Source organism: Lolium rigidum, chromosome 2 (assembly GCF_022539505.1).
Source record: "Lolium rigidum isolate FL_2022 chromosome 2, APGP_CSIRO_Lrig_0.1, whole genome shotgun sequence".
Classification (NCBI taxonomy): Eukaryota; Viridiplantae; Streptophyta; class Magnoliopsida; order Poales; family Poaceae; genus Lolium; species Lolium rigidum.
The window spans coordinates 114593351-114608443 of record NC_061509.1 but is presented as its reverse complement, the minus strand read 5'-3'; the positions used below and the strand labels follow the sequence as shown (position 1 = coordinate 114608443).

Here is a 15093-nt window from a genome sequence, read left to right as displayed (position 1 = left end):
CGTGAGCATCCAGAGTGTGGAGTGGCTACAGAGTGATTTGGAGATTTTCCTTGAAAAATCTGCTCATAGTGATCGGGTGGAGCATGAGGGCTCGCGCTAACGAAGAGTAGGGATTGGTTGGCGACGGGTGAGATCGTTTGAATCAGTGGTGTATGCGTGCATATCCCCTCCCAACGGAGACGTAGAGCAGGTGTCGACGGTTCGGACTCCGGGAAACAAATCAGGTGGCTTGTCCTCTTTACTTGATGCATATATACTGACTTGTTTCCGCACCTTGTTTTGATGTGCCTAGAAGTTGAAACATTGCAATCATTGTCCGTCAATCTTGACAACTCACAGTGCTTCAACTCTCTGATTGACTAACTGCATATTCTTCATCTCTAACATTGGTGTTGCTTGCCATAAGCCGTAACTTGATAGCTAGCTATCAGAGCTTAAGTCTAACAAGAAAAAACTGGCAGAGCTAGCTTTGCTGCTGTGCATCAATTAGTAGTGGCCTAGGAAACAACTCTCCGCAAAAACAATTCTCTCGAGTTGATTTGCAAGAAGCGTGGAGCGAGACCTCGGCCAGCAGTTAACCCAAAACAACTAATTGGTTTGAAGCCATAGTTCCGTAACTAGTTTGGTTTTGGTTAGGGCGAACGGAGCTTACAATTCAGTTTAGTTTTGGTTTTTGTGGGGCGATCGGTGGTGTGGTTTAGTTTTAAACTCCACTTGAGTAGGTTTGGTTTAGCTTTTGTTTAGTTACTGAACCATTGCCAGGCTTAGATATCAGAGTACAGTTAAGATGTCATACATAACACTGACTCAGGATTTGTTTGCATCCACATTTTGATTGCTCTCATTATTAGTTTGACACACTGATTTAATTTGTTCTTAGCCTTGATCTCATTCGGACTTCTACAGTCAAGTTTTACTTTGTTAAATCTTGACACAATCTTCAGATTTGATGTTTTCTGTAGCTCAAATAATGAGAATTTTCTCATGATATCATTGTTTTTTTTAATATATTTATTGGTGAAATCATGTAGATATCTGTTAGCAGAGGCTGGTGACACTCTATTTGCTACATTTATTGGCACAAATCAATACAAGTAAGAATTTGTTGGGAAACTTAGAAGTGTGAAATGTTTACCATGTTTACAATTGTATGAAGTTCTTCCCTGTTTTCCTTTCTAGAGATATTATTGCTGATGTGAATATACTCCAAGGAACCGTATTTCATGAGGATAATGCTCAGGATTTGGCTGATGCCATTGACTCTGAGCAGAAGAGTGACCAAAATGGCGAAGAAAACATTGGGGTATCTTGTCGAGAAAAGCCAAAACAGTTACTAAAATCAAAACCGGCTGCACACCGAGTATGCATTAGCTGTAATTATAGTTCAAAAAAGTTCTCATTGTTTATAAACTCTGATTCAGCATGGTCATAACTTCTTATCCTAACATAATAAATCATGTAGGGTTTTTTAGCTCGTGCTAAGGGAATCCCAGCACTGGAACTATACAAACTTGCTCAGAGAAAGAACAGGAAACTTGTTCTTTGCGGGCATTCGCTTGGTGGAGCGGTAGGTCATGCCTAACTTGTAGCATCTTCCCTTGTTTTTTGACTGCATGCATCTATAATAAAACATAAGGCCATAGGCCCAGCTTTATAGATAAAGCCAACACACCAACATAGGTCAGCATTACACCGGTTCCAAACCCACCAGCACTCAACCTTGTTTTTTGACTGCATGCATCTTACCCCTGTTAGTACTCATGTGTCTCAAATTGTATTACAGGTAGCTGCTTTGGCTACTCTTGCAATATTAAGAGTACTATCGTCGGCATCTACAACTAAAGAGGCTAATAGGCTTCAGGTGAAGTGCATCACATTTTCTCAACCACCTGTCGGGAATGCAGCATTAAGAGAGTAAGTTTGGTTAGAATAGCTAGAATGTGGCACTTGAGAGGGTGCAGTAATAATGTAGCATCCTAGGATTACATATTATTTTATTTTAATTAATGTCAACCACTTAGTTGTTCCTCTTTTCATGCATTAGCTATGTTCATCGAAGAGGATGGCAAGGTTACTTCAAATCCTACTGTATTCCAGAGGATATCGTGCCCCGCATTCTGTCACCTGCGTACTTTCATCACTACAATGCCCAAACACCCGAAGCATCTTTTGTAAATACAACCAATGTAAAATGTGAAGAAAATAAGGAGACAAGTACTGAAAGGGGCGAAGATAACAATGGGGAGCAACTTGTTCTTGGTGTTGGCCCTGTTCAAAAGTCACTCTGGAGACTTTCAAAGCTTGTTCCCTTGGAAGGAGTGCGGAAGAGTTTAAGCGTACTTCAAAAACAAGCAAATATTTTTGGAAAGGCATCAACACAGTTGGATAGCTATTTGCAATCAAAGGTTGATGAATCAGAAGAAGAGCCACGGTCTCTTGAAATTCAAGAAGGTTCAGAAGGAATTGCTCTTACCCCTCTATCTGATAATCGTGGAGAGTCGGCTGAAGAAAACATTCGATCTGAGAAAAGTAATACATCTGAAGTTGGAGGTTCGCAGCGATGGGGTAGAGTACCTTCTTTCCCTTCATATGTACCTTTTGGTGAGGTCAGTATTATATCCTTTTGATTTATTTACTCTACTGGATGACTCTTATTTGCAGCTCCCATTGGCATCATATCCATTAGTACTGGTACACTTCTTAATTGCCACATATGAATGGATATTTTGTTACACGGAAAATCTTTAGTGACATGATTGTCTCAAAATATGCTTTTTTTGCGAGAAGGATCCGAATCTATTATAGAGGCTCACAATAAGTACAAAGCCCCCCCAAGGCCTCAACATAATAAAAATTATATTGAGGTCCTTGGACCACCTAACGAGCACTACTGCCGCTAGAGCGAGCCGTTGACGCGCCGCTGTGGCCGCTCCCCTACTCGAGCCAGCCTGAAGTTGTTGATGTTAGAGCATCTCCAGTCGCGTCAACCAAAGCGTCCCCCAAAGCAATTTGGGGCGCGCCGGACAAAAAATGCGTTCCAGCCGCGTCCCCCAAAGCCCATTTTTGTCCGGCGCGGCCCGATACGGTGTCCGGCGCCCCGAGCCCGTCCCCGTCCCACAGGGTATGCACCGTGGATGCCGGACACACCGAAAAGCGAGGCGGGCTCCCACATGTCGGCGACTATTTGCATAAACCGTTGGTTCGCGCCTCTTTTCTCGTCGCTCCTTCCTTCCCGCGCCTCCCACCCCACCGCCGCCGCTGGATTTCCCGGCCGTTTGGGCGTCTGATCTCTGCTGAGAGTCGGCACCGTTGTCGCGGCTGGGCTCCCGCCGCCACGTCGCCAGCGCGTCCCAGAACGCGCCGTCAAATCCGCCCCACCTCCGCGCACAGAAGGTGCTCGACGACTTGCCAGGTAGGCGCGATTGGCCGCTGTTTGTTGCGTCGTCTGCCTCGGCGCAATTTTAACCATTGATTTTGCTTTAGCCATGGATAGCGACGATGAGATGGTTGCCCTCGTCGTTGGAGGATGAGCAAGCCTTCGACGACGACTCGCGGGAGCATTTGTCGATCATCGCGTCCCTCCGGGACATGCTTGACGCCGAGGCGGAGAAGAGGAAGAGGCCGCGCCGCGGAGGATCAAGGCCGGGAAGAAGGAAGTCGAAGCCCCGGCGGAGGATGGAGGGGCATGCCATGCCGCACAACGACTACTTCGCCGATGATGCAACACATGCCGACAATTTTCGGCGCCGGTACAGGATGAGCAAGGGGCTGTTCATGAATATCCTCCACGGCGTTCGAGAGTTCGACCCCTACTTCAAGCTCAAGCTCGACACTGTAGGCGTTGTCGGGTTCTCGTCGATTTAGAAGTGCACCGCCGCCATGAGGATGCTTGCATACGGAGCACCTGCCGATACACAGGACGACTACCTTCGCATGAGTGAGTCTACTACCATTGAGTGCATGTACAAGTTTTGCCGAGCAACTATGAGATCAATGGCCACGAATATACCAAAGGCTATTATCTAGCCGATGGTATATATCCAAAATGGGCCACTTTTGTCAAAACAATCTCGAATCCATCAGGTCTGAAGAATTCCCACTTTGCTACGCGACAGGAGGCTTGCGGGAAGGATGTCGAGCGGGCATTTGGTGTGCATCAAGCACAATTTGCCATTGTCCGAGCACTGCTCTAAGCTGGTCTCACGACCAAATGTGGGAGGTGATGCGAGCTTGTGTGATCGGGCACAACATGATCATCGAGGATGACCGCAAGAATCATGCTAGGTCACATGTTGGTCCCTATGAGTGTGAATGCCCTCTTGCGGAGGTTGATCATGAGTTGCCTGCAGATTTCGCTGATTTTCTCGCCATGCACGCAGAGATCCGTGACAGCAATGTTCATGAGCAACTTCAAGCTGATCTCGTTGAGCATTTGTGGAGGATCAAAGGAAATACCGTGGCACCTTGATGTAGCATCTAGCCCTATTTATTATATTTGTTTACTTGTTTTATTGTTTGTTGTAATTTAATTTGAAAACAATCCTCGCAAACATTTTTATTCATATGCTATATTTGATAAATGGTTCTGTGTTAAAAAGAAGTATTTTAAATGTTTGGGGGCGGCGTTTGGGGACGCGGCTGGGGAGCGACGTCCCCCAAACGCGGCACGAACAAAACACGTCCCCCAAACGCTCAATCCGGCGTGGTTTGGGGGACGCGGCTGGAGATGCTCTTAGTCGGGAAGTCTTTGTGCTCGTGCCCCGAAGGACCAGCGGCCCAGAGCTGAAGTCGTCGTCATTTAATCATTGAATTGATCTGGAACTTTTGACACCAAACCTGTAACACACGTAGACTGAACGAGGTCGGCCACTCCATGGGAGCAGCGATTCTAAAATTTCCCGCCCTCCACCGGTGAGATCGCCTCCGCCGAGGTGGACGAGGAAGCGGGTATACCTTATTCTTGGCCCGCATAGCTCCGCCATAGCCACAATAACGTCGCTTTCGGTTGACCAAACTGTAACTGTAGGGACCTCACTGCAGCGTCGAGCGCAGGTCTGAGGTCCCCACTCCCTCCCTCCACCAGAGCGGCAAGCAGAGGAGGCGGGGACCCATTAATTCCTGGTTGAGGACGGTTGACATGGGGCAGATGGCGGTGGCTGTCTCAAAATATGAGACTTATCAATTTATCAGGCCCTCACTGAATGTTTGTTTCGAAAAATATTTCCTGTTTCTTGTTTAGTTGTGTATGTTTGCTGTCTCTGATTGGAACTCTGACGCATTACATATTGTCAAATTATTATTTTTCTTTTCCTTTCACGTGTTGGTTAATCTAGTTCAGTTGTCAGTTCAGAATAAAATTCAGTAGTGTCAGGTCTAGTTAGCTGTTCGTTTCAGTTATAGGTTCAGCTATTTTCTAGCAGCAGATAGGGTAGTGTTTGATTCAGTCTTTACTTTGACGTGATCATTGTGCTGTGAACCCCGATCGCCTGGCCGTGGGATGACACCTCCGTTGTGGGCATCGTGTGATCCTTGTGTGAATAAAAGGAGGAGAAAAGCAGAAAAGCTGCAGCAGTTGAACGAGCACAAAACACCTTGTTTCTCTGTTCTTCGTTTTCTGTTGCAGATGGTGAGTGAATCGAGAGGTGCAACGCCACAAGTGGTATAAGAGCCTAACCCCATGGTTGGGACTGCTCCACCGGCGGCGAAAGCCGCAACATGCGGTTCCAGGAGCCCTTGTCGCGTGCGCTCACCAAGCCATGGACGTAGCAGGGGAAGGAGAGGCGGCGGCGAAGTGGTTGTGCGGGAGGGCCACAGCGGCGAAGTGGTTGTGCGGGAGGGCCACGGCGGCTCCACGTCCTGGCCCACGCTCACCAAGACCAACTACACGGAGTGGGCAATCCTGATGCGTGTCAAGCTCCAGGGCACCGGCCAATGGGAGGCTGTCGACGTGGATGACGAGCCGGAGCGACAGGTGCTCGGCGCCATCCTGAGCTCGGTGCCGCCCAGAGATGGTGCAGCTCCTCGCCGCCAAGGACAACGCCAAGATCGCGTGGGACACGATCAAGACGACGCGTGTGGGCGTCGACCACGTCCGCGAGGCGCGCCGCCAGCTCTGCAAGGACTTCGGCCACCTGGAGTTCAAGAGAGGGGAGAGCGTTGATGATTTCTCCCTCCGTGCCTCCAGCATCGTCACCGAGCTGCAATCGTTGGGCGACACCACCACCGGGCTCGACGGCGTGTCGAAGATTCTGCGTGTCGTGCCGGCGAGGTATACACAAATGGCATGTTACATTGAAACTCTGCTTGATTTGAAGGGCTTGTCCATCGACGAGTTGAACGTGGCGGTGTCGGAAGGGCGGGGCAAGCCAGAGCAGGACATGAGCGACCGCTTGCTCCCCACGGAGGAAGAGTGGCACGCTCGCAGCACGAGCCCTCAGTTAGGGGCAGGAGGCTCTGGCTCTGACGGCAAGCAGCACAAGGACTGCCCTAGTGGCGGCAAGGACAACTCCCGCGGCGGCGGAGGCTCGTCCAAGGACGATCAATGCCGCTACTGCAAGAAGAAGGTGCATTGTGCACGGGAGTGCCGCAAGAAGAAGGACGAGAGGGCGCAGACGCACCTTGTCCAGGAAGAGGGTGATGCCGAACCAGCAACTCGCCGCGTCCACGTTACGCTGCAGTCTTCGACGAGGCGCGAGCTGGAACTGGGAGGAGGGCAACAGCGGTGCGGCCTCGTCGGATCTGGGGGAATTTGTGGTGGAGTACACGGTGGCCCCAGAATAACGCTGTTCATGGTTTGGTCTCAATCCGTTCACATCATCGAACCAAACCGATCAAAACCGTGTCGCCGGTTTAGGTGGGTCACGGATTGCGCACTGGTTCAAACCGTGCAACCCGTCACCAATTTGCAACTCTTTGCAACTCTTCTGTCGCTCCTTCTCCTGGGTAGTGCCCATGGCCAGCGACATCGACGATCGCAAGAGCACGAGGGGCGTCCTGTTCTTCTTTGGCCAGTGCCCTGTCACCTAAGATTGTCATGCTCTCCTCGTGTGAGGTAGAGCACGTCGTTGCCACCGCTGCGGCCTACCAGGGAGTCTGGCTCAAGCGGCTCCACAGCGAGCTTCTTGGACACGACGGCAGCGTCACGGAGCTGCGCGTCGACAACAAGTCGGCGATTGCGCTGACAAGGAATCCGGTCTTCCACGATCGGAGCAAGTATATCGAGACCTGCTACCACTTCTTCCGCCGGTGCGTCGAGAACGGCAACATCGACATCCAGTTCATGGGCACTGTGGATCAACTCGCGCTTGGTCGTGTGCAGTTCCAGGAGCTGCGTCGACGCATCAGCATTGTCAAGGTGAAGGAGAACTAGATTAGGGGGAGTTTGTTGGTTAATCTAGTTCTGTTGTCAGTTCAGAATAAAATTCAGTAGCGTCTGGTCTAGTTAGCTGTTAGTTTCAGTTAGAGGTTCAGCTATTTTCTAGCAGCAGATAGGGTAGTGTTTGATTCAGTCTTTACTTTGACGCGATCATCGCGCTGTGAACCCCGATTGCCTGGGCGTGGGATGGCATGTCCGTTGTGGGCATCATGTGCTCTCACACGATCGATCCTTGTGTGAATAAAAGGAGGAGAAAAGCAGAAAAGCTGCAGCAGTTGAACGCAGCAGAAAACACCTTGTCTCTCTCTCTGTTCTTCGTTTTCTGTTGCAGAATCGAGAGGTGCAAGGCCACATCACGTCTGAAATGGCTGCTTTTGCTAGTTGTTATTATTTACTTCTGCAAAATGTGGTTAGTCCCAGACTTGCCCATGCTTAACATATAATGATAGCACGTGTTTTGATCTGAACTTTCTTTTATGTTGACTAATGCAGCATCTCAGTTTATTGTGGGCTTGAATGCACATAGTTCCAGATAATTACTTGATCGCTGGCACTCTAGTTTATTCTTTTTCTTGCTTGGCCATTTTTATAGAATCCCATCTGAGTTTAACTAATCGCCCGTCTTCAAAAATACTCCTTTTTCTGAACAGTTGTGAATTATCCAGGGCAACAACTGTGTCCCTATCAGATTGATATTGTGCATAGGAAGTTCTAAAGAGTGGCACTAACCGTGCTTGCTTCTTTTGCAGCAGAGCTTTAGCACATGACTTCAGCAACACACTTACAGTTCCATACTGATGTTTTTGTTTCTGCTGTTTGCCTACTGGTCTATTTTTTATATTTCATTACATTTTAACATAATCATGCAATGTAAATGTTGTGTTATGTTCATATTTTGTCCAAACACCAAAATTCAGGGTCTGCAATATTTGACATTAAAAATTCTTACCAGATTATCATGAAAATAATAGAGCATCCACTTCTGTTAATGGCGCTGATTGTTACCGTTCCATACTGATGTTTTTGTTTCTGCCGTGGAGCCATTATCCTACTGGTCCATTTTTTTAGGTTTCATTACATCTTGACATAATCATGCAATGTAAAGGTTGAGTTTTGTTCATATTTTGTCCATACTCCCAAAATTCAGGGTCAGCAATATTTGACAAAAGAAAATCTTGTCAGATTATCATGAAAAGAGTAGAGCTTCCACTTCTGTTAATGACATTGGTTGTATGTTTTCCAGCTTTACCTGCTGGGTGATTCATCAGTCAATACACTTTCAGATTCAGAATACTCTAAGATGACGTCGGTATGAACATTTTTATTTCGGTCTCGTTTCATTCTTAAATAAAAAAGTAGTTAGGAATCGTGTATTGTTTCTCTTGGGTTATGATGTTGTCATATTGGATCTACTCATTTCTCTTGCTATGTTCTGGCAAAGGCATTTGCAGATGCAATCTGTTATAACGGAATTAAGAGAGCGCCTTCAATCGCACTCAATGAAGTCCTACAGAGCACGCTTCCAAAAGTAAGATCTCCTGACTGTTTAATAAGAACATTAGAACAATTTCTCATCCAAAACTTCCATTAGCTAACTCAAAGCTATATATTGTTCTCTCAAAAAGAAAGGAAAAAGGGTATGCGTCTTTATCTTTAATGGATTAATATTTTTGAAGAAATCAAAGTAAATATGCATCATTTCATATCTTTTTTTTGCTGCAAGCATTTGTCAGAAGATTACTCAGCACTAAAAGTTATCATCTTTATGCAGAATGTATGATGTGTTCATGTGTGCAAATGCCCCCCTTTTTACGGGCATAGAGCAATTGCAACAATTTTCACATCTACAACAGCTACTTGGTCTGACAGCCACAGATTCTGTTGAACTTGGTCACATTGTGGAGCCTCCTGCTATTAGAACTGCCACTTCTATTCTTCCTCTTGGATGGACTGGCCTTCCTTGTGGCCAAAGTGCCGAACCTCTGAAAGTTGATATAATTGGACACGGTCTCCATATGTGCACTCTTTTCCAGGCTCAGATAAACGGAAGCTGGTACGTGTTTGTCTGAGCCAGATTTATACAAGTTTGTGAGCTCAGCAAAATCGATTCTATTTGATAAAGCATGGTAGACTTGCAGTTTGATTTTCCTATAATCTCTTTTTCATATGTTGTTCTAGAACTGTTTTGCCTTGCATCCTAGGATACACTATACTTTAGCTCACCATGAATGTCAATTTCATAATACTTGAAATGCATATTGCCGGAAACTAACAATCAAATGCCTACATCAGCCACCCAATGGGACAAATTCAGTATGGTTTATATAAGAAACAACGAATAAGAAGAATTCAGTCAAACCATTGAAGTGGTAATCACCAAACTGATCCTTCTGGTTTTTTACACTACTCCCTCCGTCCTAGAGTGTAAGTCATATTCCCAAAAACTATTTGTCCCATAACCCCCACCTCTAAGGCATAATTGTATTTAATGAGGGAGAGAAAGGGGTTGCATGCACCAATGAGGGAGAGAGAGAGAATGCATGCACCAATAAGAGAGAGAAAGGGGCTGCATGCACCAATGAGAGAGAGAAAATGAGACCCAATCAGCTAGTACCTTGGGCCAAGATGTTTAAAAATTGTGACTTACAAACTAGGACGGAGGGAGTAGGAAGTTGTAGGAGCGGCCCAACAGTAAAATATTATTAATTGAAAATGAGGATGTACAAAAGGGGTGGGAGTATACACAAGGCGGGAGAGGAGAGGGGATATAAGAAAGATCTTGATCGGAGGGGTGGGAACATCGGACTATCATGCATGGAACTTCACGAAGAATGGAGTCTTCTCAGTCCGTTCTGCGCATCACTTGAGAATACAGCAGCGTAAGATCGATGCAGGCATCCAAGAGTTCCCGACGACATCTGCAGCTTACAAGGGATGGTTGGCGCTGTGGGGAGCTTCAGTCCTGTGCAAGGTCAAGATCAATGTTTGGCGATTAAAGAAGAACGGGCTGGCAGTTGGCTCAGAGCTCCTATGCCGCAAGATTAAAGAAAGTCTGTTGTGTTGCTTGCGGGAGAGAGGAAACGGTCCTTCACAGATTGTGGCATTGTCCACACTCAAAGCATGTGTGGGAACTAGTCAGGAGTTCATGCGCTGCACCTGCTACCATTCCTCCTGCTAATGTCTGCTTTCCACGAGATATCTTGCAGTGGTTGCTGGAATGGCTGAGCACGGTACAGGAGGCAGAGATGGATCTGACGATGATGGCGCTGTACCAGATGTGGCCTGCGAGGAACGATGCCAGGGAATCGAGGAAGATAGAGGAGCCGGAGATGTTGGCCAAGCATGCAGTGAACTTAATTAAAGAGTGGCGCAACATCTAGGATTCGAAGATTCCTAAAACCCCAGGGTGGAACACTGGACAAAAAATAATTCTGATGGTGCCGTGGCGAAATCTTCAGGGAAGTAGGGCAGAGGCGTGGTTGTTCGCGACCACCATGGTAGCTACCGTGCGGCAGCTTGGCATTTTTTTCCTCTACGGTCACTGATCCTGAGGAGGCTGCGTTAAAGGGATGTCAAAGGGCTATGTTCCTCGCAAAGGAGCTTCATCTCTCGAGAGTGGTGCTGGAAATAGACTATATGAGAGTGGTGACGAAGATGTCTAGTATAGAGAAGCTATGAAGCACCGATACGACGACAACACGGATACGGCGCTATGGAATACGACGATTTGAAAAGACAGCAATATGCCAAATATATGTATAAAAGTGATAAAATGACAGGTTATAAAGAAAGAATAATTGAAATGCATTAAGGAAACTATAAAATCGGCAACTGCTTTGTTTGCGGGGAGCCAGGGTACCTAGCGCGCGCTTGCCTCGCTACGGTTGATGGGGGGAGGTCGAGGCAACATGCAAGATGCCGGCCGTGGCGGAGCTCGGGGAGGACGCGGCGAGGGCGCGGCAACCAAGTGTGGCCTGCGCCAGGAGCCAACCCGCGGATAGAAGAGGATGTGGATGCTGATCAAGGCTTCTAGGTGGCAAGAGATGCTGCTTGCATCCATGGAGGGGCCTACGCCATGGCTGGCCACTGCGTTGGTCACATGTGCCCATCACCTTCGACGCAAAGGACCACCCTGAGCGCACCGCTAGGGTGGGATTTTTACCGTTGGTGGTGGCGCCAACGATCAAGAACATTGTCATTTGCAAGATGCTTGTAGATGGGTGAGCGGGGCTCAACCTCATCTCCGCCAAGCTGATGGACATGCTCCAGATCGGTGTGAATGCGGGAACCACGCAGCCAACCACGCAGCCACTGGGCAAAATAACATTGCTGGTTACCTTCGGCACCAAGGATAACTATTGTATGGAGAATGTCACCCTCATCGTGGCAGACATCCTTCTCCCGTACAACGTTTCCTAGGTCGCCTGGTGCTCGCCCAATTTATGGCCGTCACTCACCACACGTATAATGCACTCAAGATGCCATCAACGTGGGGTGACACCACGGCCTGCACTGGGCGCATCTACCTCGCTGTTGCGGCTACTTTCCTGGGAGGAGTTCGCTCGAGCAAGCCGGTGGACTCCAACCCCACACCTTCCTCGAAGAAAGCCCGCATGGCACCATAGCGAGCTGCCATTCAGGATGAATAACAACCTTACGATGAGTAGTCGTCTCCGGGATAGCCGATACACTATAGCTAGCAGGATTATAGAAATCAGGAGCAGGACGAGGCTGAGTACAAAGAGAATAAGTTGGCTGAGACGGTGTACAAGAAGTAAAGGGTGCCCACGAGTATAGTGACAATTGAAAGTAGGATGAGAAGGAGCAACAAGAGGAGATCTCGGTGAAGAGGGTGAAGACGAAGGAGGCGTCGGAGGAGATGAAGGAGACAGAGGCGTCGGAGGAGACGGTGGAGAAGAAGGCATAGGAGGCGCTGGAGGTGATGACACAAGGGGAGGAGAAGGAGAAGGTACACGAGGGACCGGGTGAGGAGAATCAGGTAAAACAAGAAAAGAGAGATCCTCCATAATAGAGGTCGATAGGGTCGAACGCGAATATAAAGAATGAGACTTGTCAAAATTCACATCCCGAGAAATGACCTTGCGCTGACTTTGTCCCTAGCGCACATGACCTTGCGCTCTTTGTCCACACATCTTCTCATGGTCGGACTCTTCTTCTCCTCTATGTTGATGACATGATCATCACTGGTGACGACTTTGAGTACATTGCCTTTGTCAAGGCCTGTCTCCGTGAGCAGTTTCTCATGACGTGACTGATCTCAGTCCTCTTCACTACTTCCTTGGGATTGAGGTTTCTTCTACCTCCGATGGCTCCTATATCTCCCAGGAGAAGTATATTCATGATCTCCTCACTCGTGCCGCTCTTGGTGATGAGCGCACCATCGAGACTCCTATGGAGCTCAATGTGCATCTCTGTGCCACTGATGGTGATCCTCACCTGACCCGACGCGCTACCGTCACTTGGTTGGGACCTAGCTGTCACTCGTCCGGACATCTCCTATCATGTCCACATTCTGAGTCAGTTCATGTCTGTTCCCACCATAGTTCAATACAGTCACCTCCTCCACGTCCTCCGATATCTTCGTGGCACCATCTCCCGTCGCCTTTTCTTTCCTCGCTCTAGCTCCTTACAACTCTAGGCCTACTCAGATGCTACGTGAGCTAGTGATCCATAGGATCGCTGGTCTCTTTCTGCCTACTGTGTTTTCTTGGTGGTTCTCTCATTGCCTACAAGACCAAGAAACAGACTGCACTCTCTCGTTCGAGTGCGGAGGCCGAGTTGCGAGCGATGGCTCTCTTGACGGCAGAGGTGACTTGGTTACGCTGGTTATTGGAGGACTTTGGTGTTTCTGCTGCACCGACTCCTCTCTTGTCTGATTCCATCAGCATTGCGCGTGACCCAGTGAAGCATGAGCTCACCAAGCACATAGGTGTTGATGCCTCCTTTGTGCATACTGCTGTGCAGGATCATGTTATGGCTCTACCGTACGTGCCTTCCGAGTTACAACTGGCTGATTTCTTCACGAAGGCCTAGACTAGAGCGCAACATGGGTTCTTTCTCTCCAAACTCAGTGTTGTTGATCCACCATGATGAGGTCTAAGACCCCGTGTGTGGCCCGATCTTGCGGTTGACCCGAAATCCAAGGAGGGAGAGAGGGAGAGCGCGAAGAACACGATGAACACGAAGAACACGAGGAACTCACGCACGCACACCAACCCGATACAATCGATACTTACCCCCGTGGCTCGATGGACCACGCCAATAGAATCAACCCGGGAGAGACGCGCGGTAGAATCCCGGAGTGAGAGATCGGTGAGGGAGATGAATCTAGGAGTGGGAGAGAGAGTGGGTAGCACTAGAATCTCACACTCACAAATCCAATCATCCAACAAGGGTAGCCTTGATACAAAGGGGATGAAACCCTAGGGAGACAAAGCTCAAATCCATGTCTAAGCCTAAATCTTGTCTAAAGAGGTAAGGGGGTGCCTTGGGTCTATATATAGGCATACAAGGCCAGCAAGGGCGAACAGGTACGCGAATGGATAAGTTAAGGCAGTTTGGTGGGTCATTCCCGTCGGATCCGGCTTGGGGTCCGGCTCGGCCGGGCTCGTGACCGGGCTGTCCGGTCAAGGGTCCGGCCCGACCGGGCCCGTGGACCGGGCTGTCCGGTCGGGGTCCGGTCGACCGGTCGGAAACCGGGAAGCTGCGAGGTTTCCGGTCTTCGCCCGTACGAGGGAGCTGCGCCGGTTGGGCGCCCGGTTGACCGGGCTCGGGACCGGACGGCCCGGTTGTGGGTCCGGTCCCGACCGGGTCCCGGACCGGCCAGGCTGGGCCTCTTCCTCCCGCCTCTTCTTCCTCTTCCTTCTTCTCTTCTTTCCTTCTTCTTCTCCTCTTCCTTGCACCATGGGAGTTCCTTCTCTCTTGGTCCTTGTCGATGTCGGCACCTATAGACACAATGATGATAGGCATGAGGTAGCATACCATTCACGTTGGTGTTGAGGTCGACCATAGAGAGGAAAGGGTTCACCTTGACATATATGGCGGGGGTTTGTGTTGTTGGTCCACTTGGGGAACTCCTTGGCCATGGTGTAGCGTCGACGATAGGCGGGGCTGCACTTGACGGTCTTGAGGTGGAGGTGTCCGAAGGCCACCCCGCATCATCTCCCCCTTGGGGAAGAGTCGTCCTCGACTCTTGTTCCTCCTCATCGAAGAGGTAGTCCATGACGGTTGTCCCATGTAGAGTTGGGTAGTCGCGGTCGAAGAAGAACTTGGAGAAAAACCACTTGCGAAGGGAAAGCTCCAAGAGGCATTTGGCAAAAATGGGAACCGAAATAGTGTGGGTGTATCCAACATGTGGAAGGGCAAAAATTTGTGCATGTAAGAGTTGTATGGTGTCAAAAATGTGTGGTGTAGCCTTGTCCCAAGCAAATGGAACAAACAAAAGGCAAGTGTCGGCGGCAAAATTTGGGGCAAAATTGTTATGTGCAATGGCAAAGCGATGGAGACTTTGAACTTGGGAGAGTATGGTTGGCTTAAGCCGAGTATGAGTGTCCGCAAGTGTGAAAGAATCCATTGCAAATGCCAAAGATGAAATGAGAAATCCAAAGAAGAGCAACTTTATGAGTGACATGTGGCACAAGATGCATAAGGTGTCTCTCACATGTATGACATGGTCCTTGAGATTCTCGGAGTGTATG

General features: G+C 48.6%; 1 protein-coding gene across 1 annotated transcript in view; it reads left to right on the top strand.

Annotated features, from left to right (window-relative positions):
• LOC124692261 overlaps window positions 1–15093 on the top strand; it is a 38334-nt gene that overhangs the window by 11947 nt on the left and 11294 nt on the right. Inside the window, exons 3-10 of the mRNA XM_047225587.1 lie at window positions 1032–1094; window positions 1180–1360; window positions 1463–1567; window positions 1784–1914; window positions 2045–2606; window positions 8619–8684; window positions 8827–8903; window positions 9147–9428. Of these exons, the coding sequence (XP_047081543.1) occupies window positions 1032–1094; window positions 1180–1360; window positions 1463–1567; window positions 1784–1914; window positions 2045–2606; window positions 8619–8684; window positions 8827–8903; window positions 9147–9428 (1467 nt within the window). The remainder of the gene's footprint in view (window positions 1–1031; window positions 1095–1179; window positions 1361–1462; window positions 1568–1783; window positions 1915–2044; window positions 2607–8618; window positions 8685–8826; window positions 8904–9146; window positions 9429–15093) is intronic.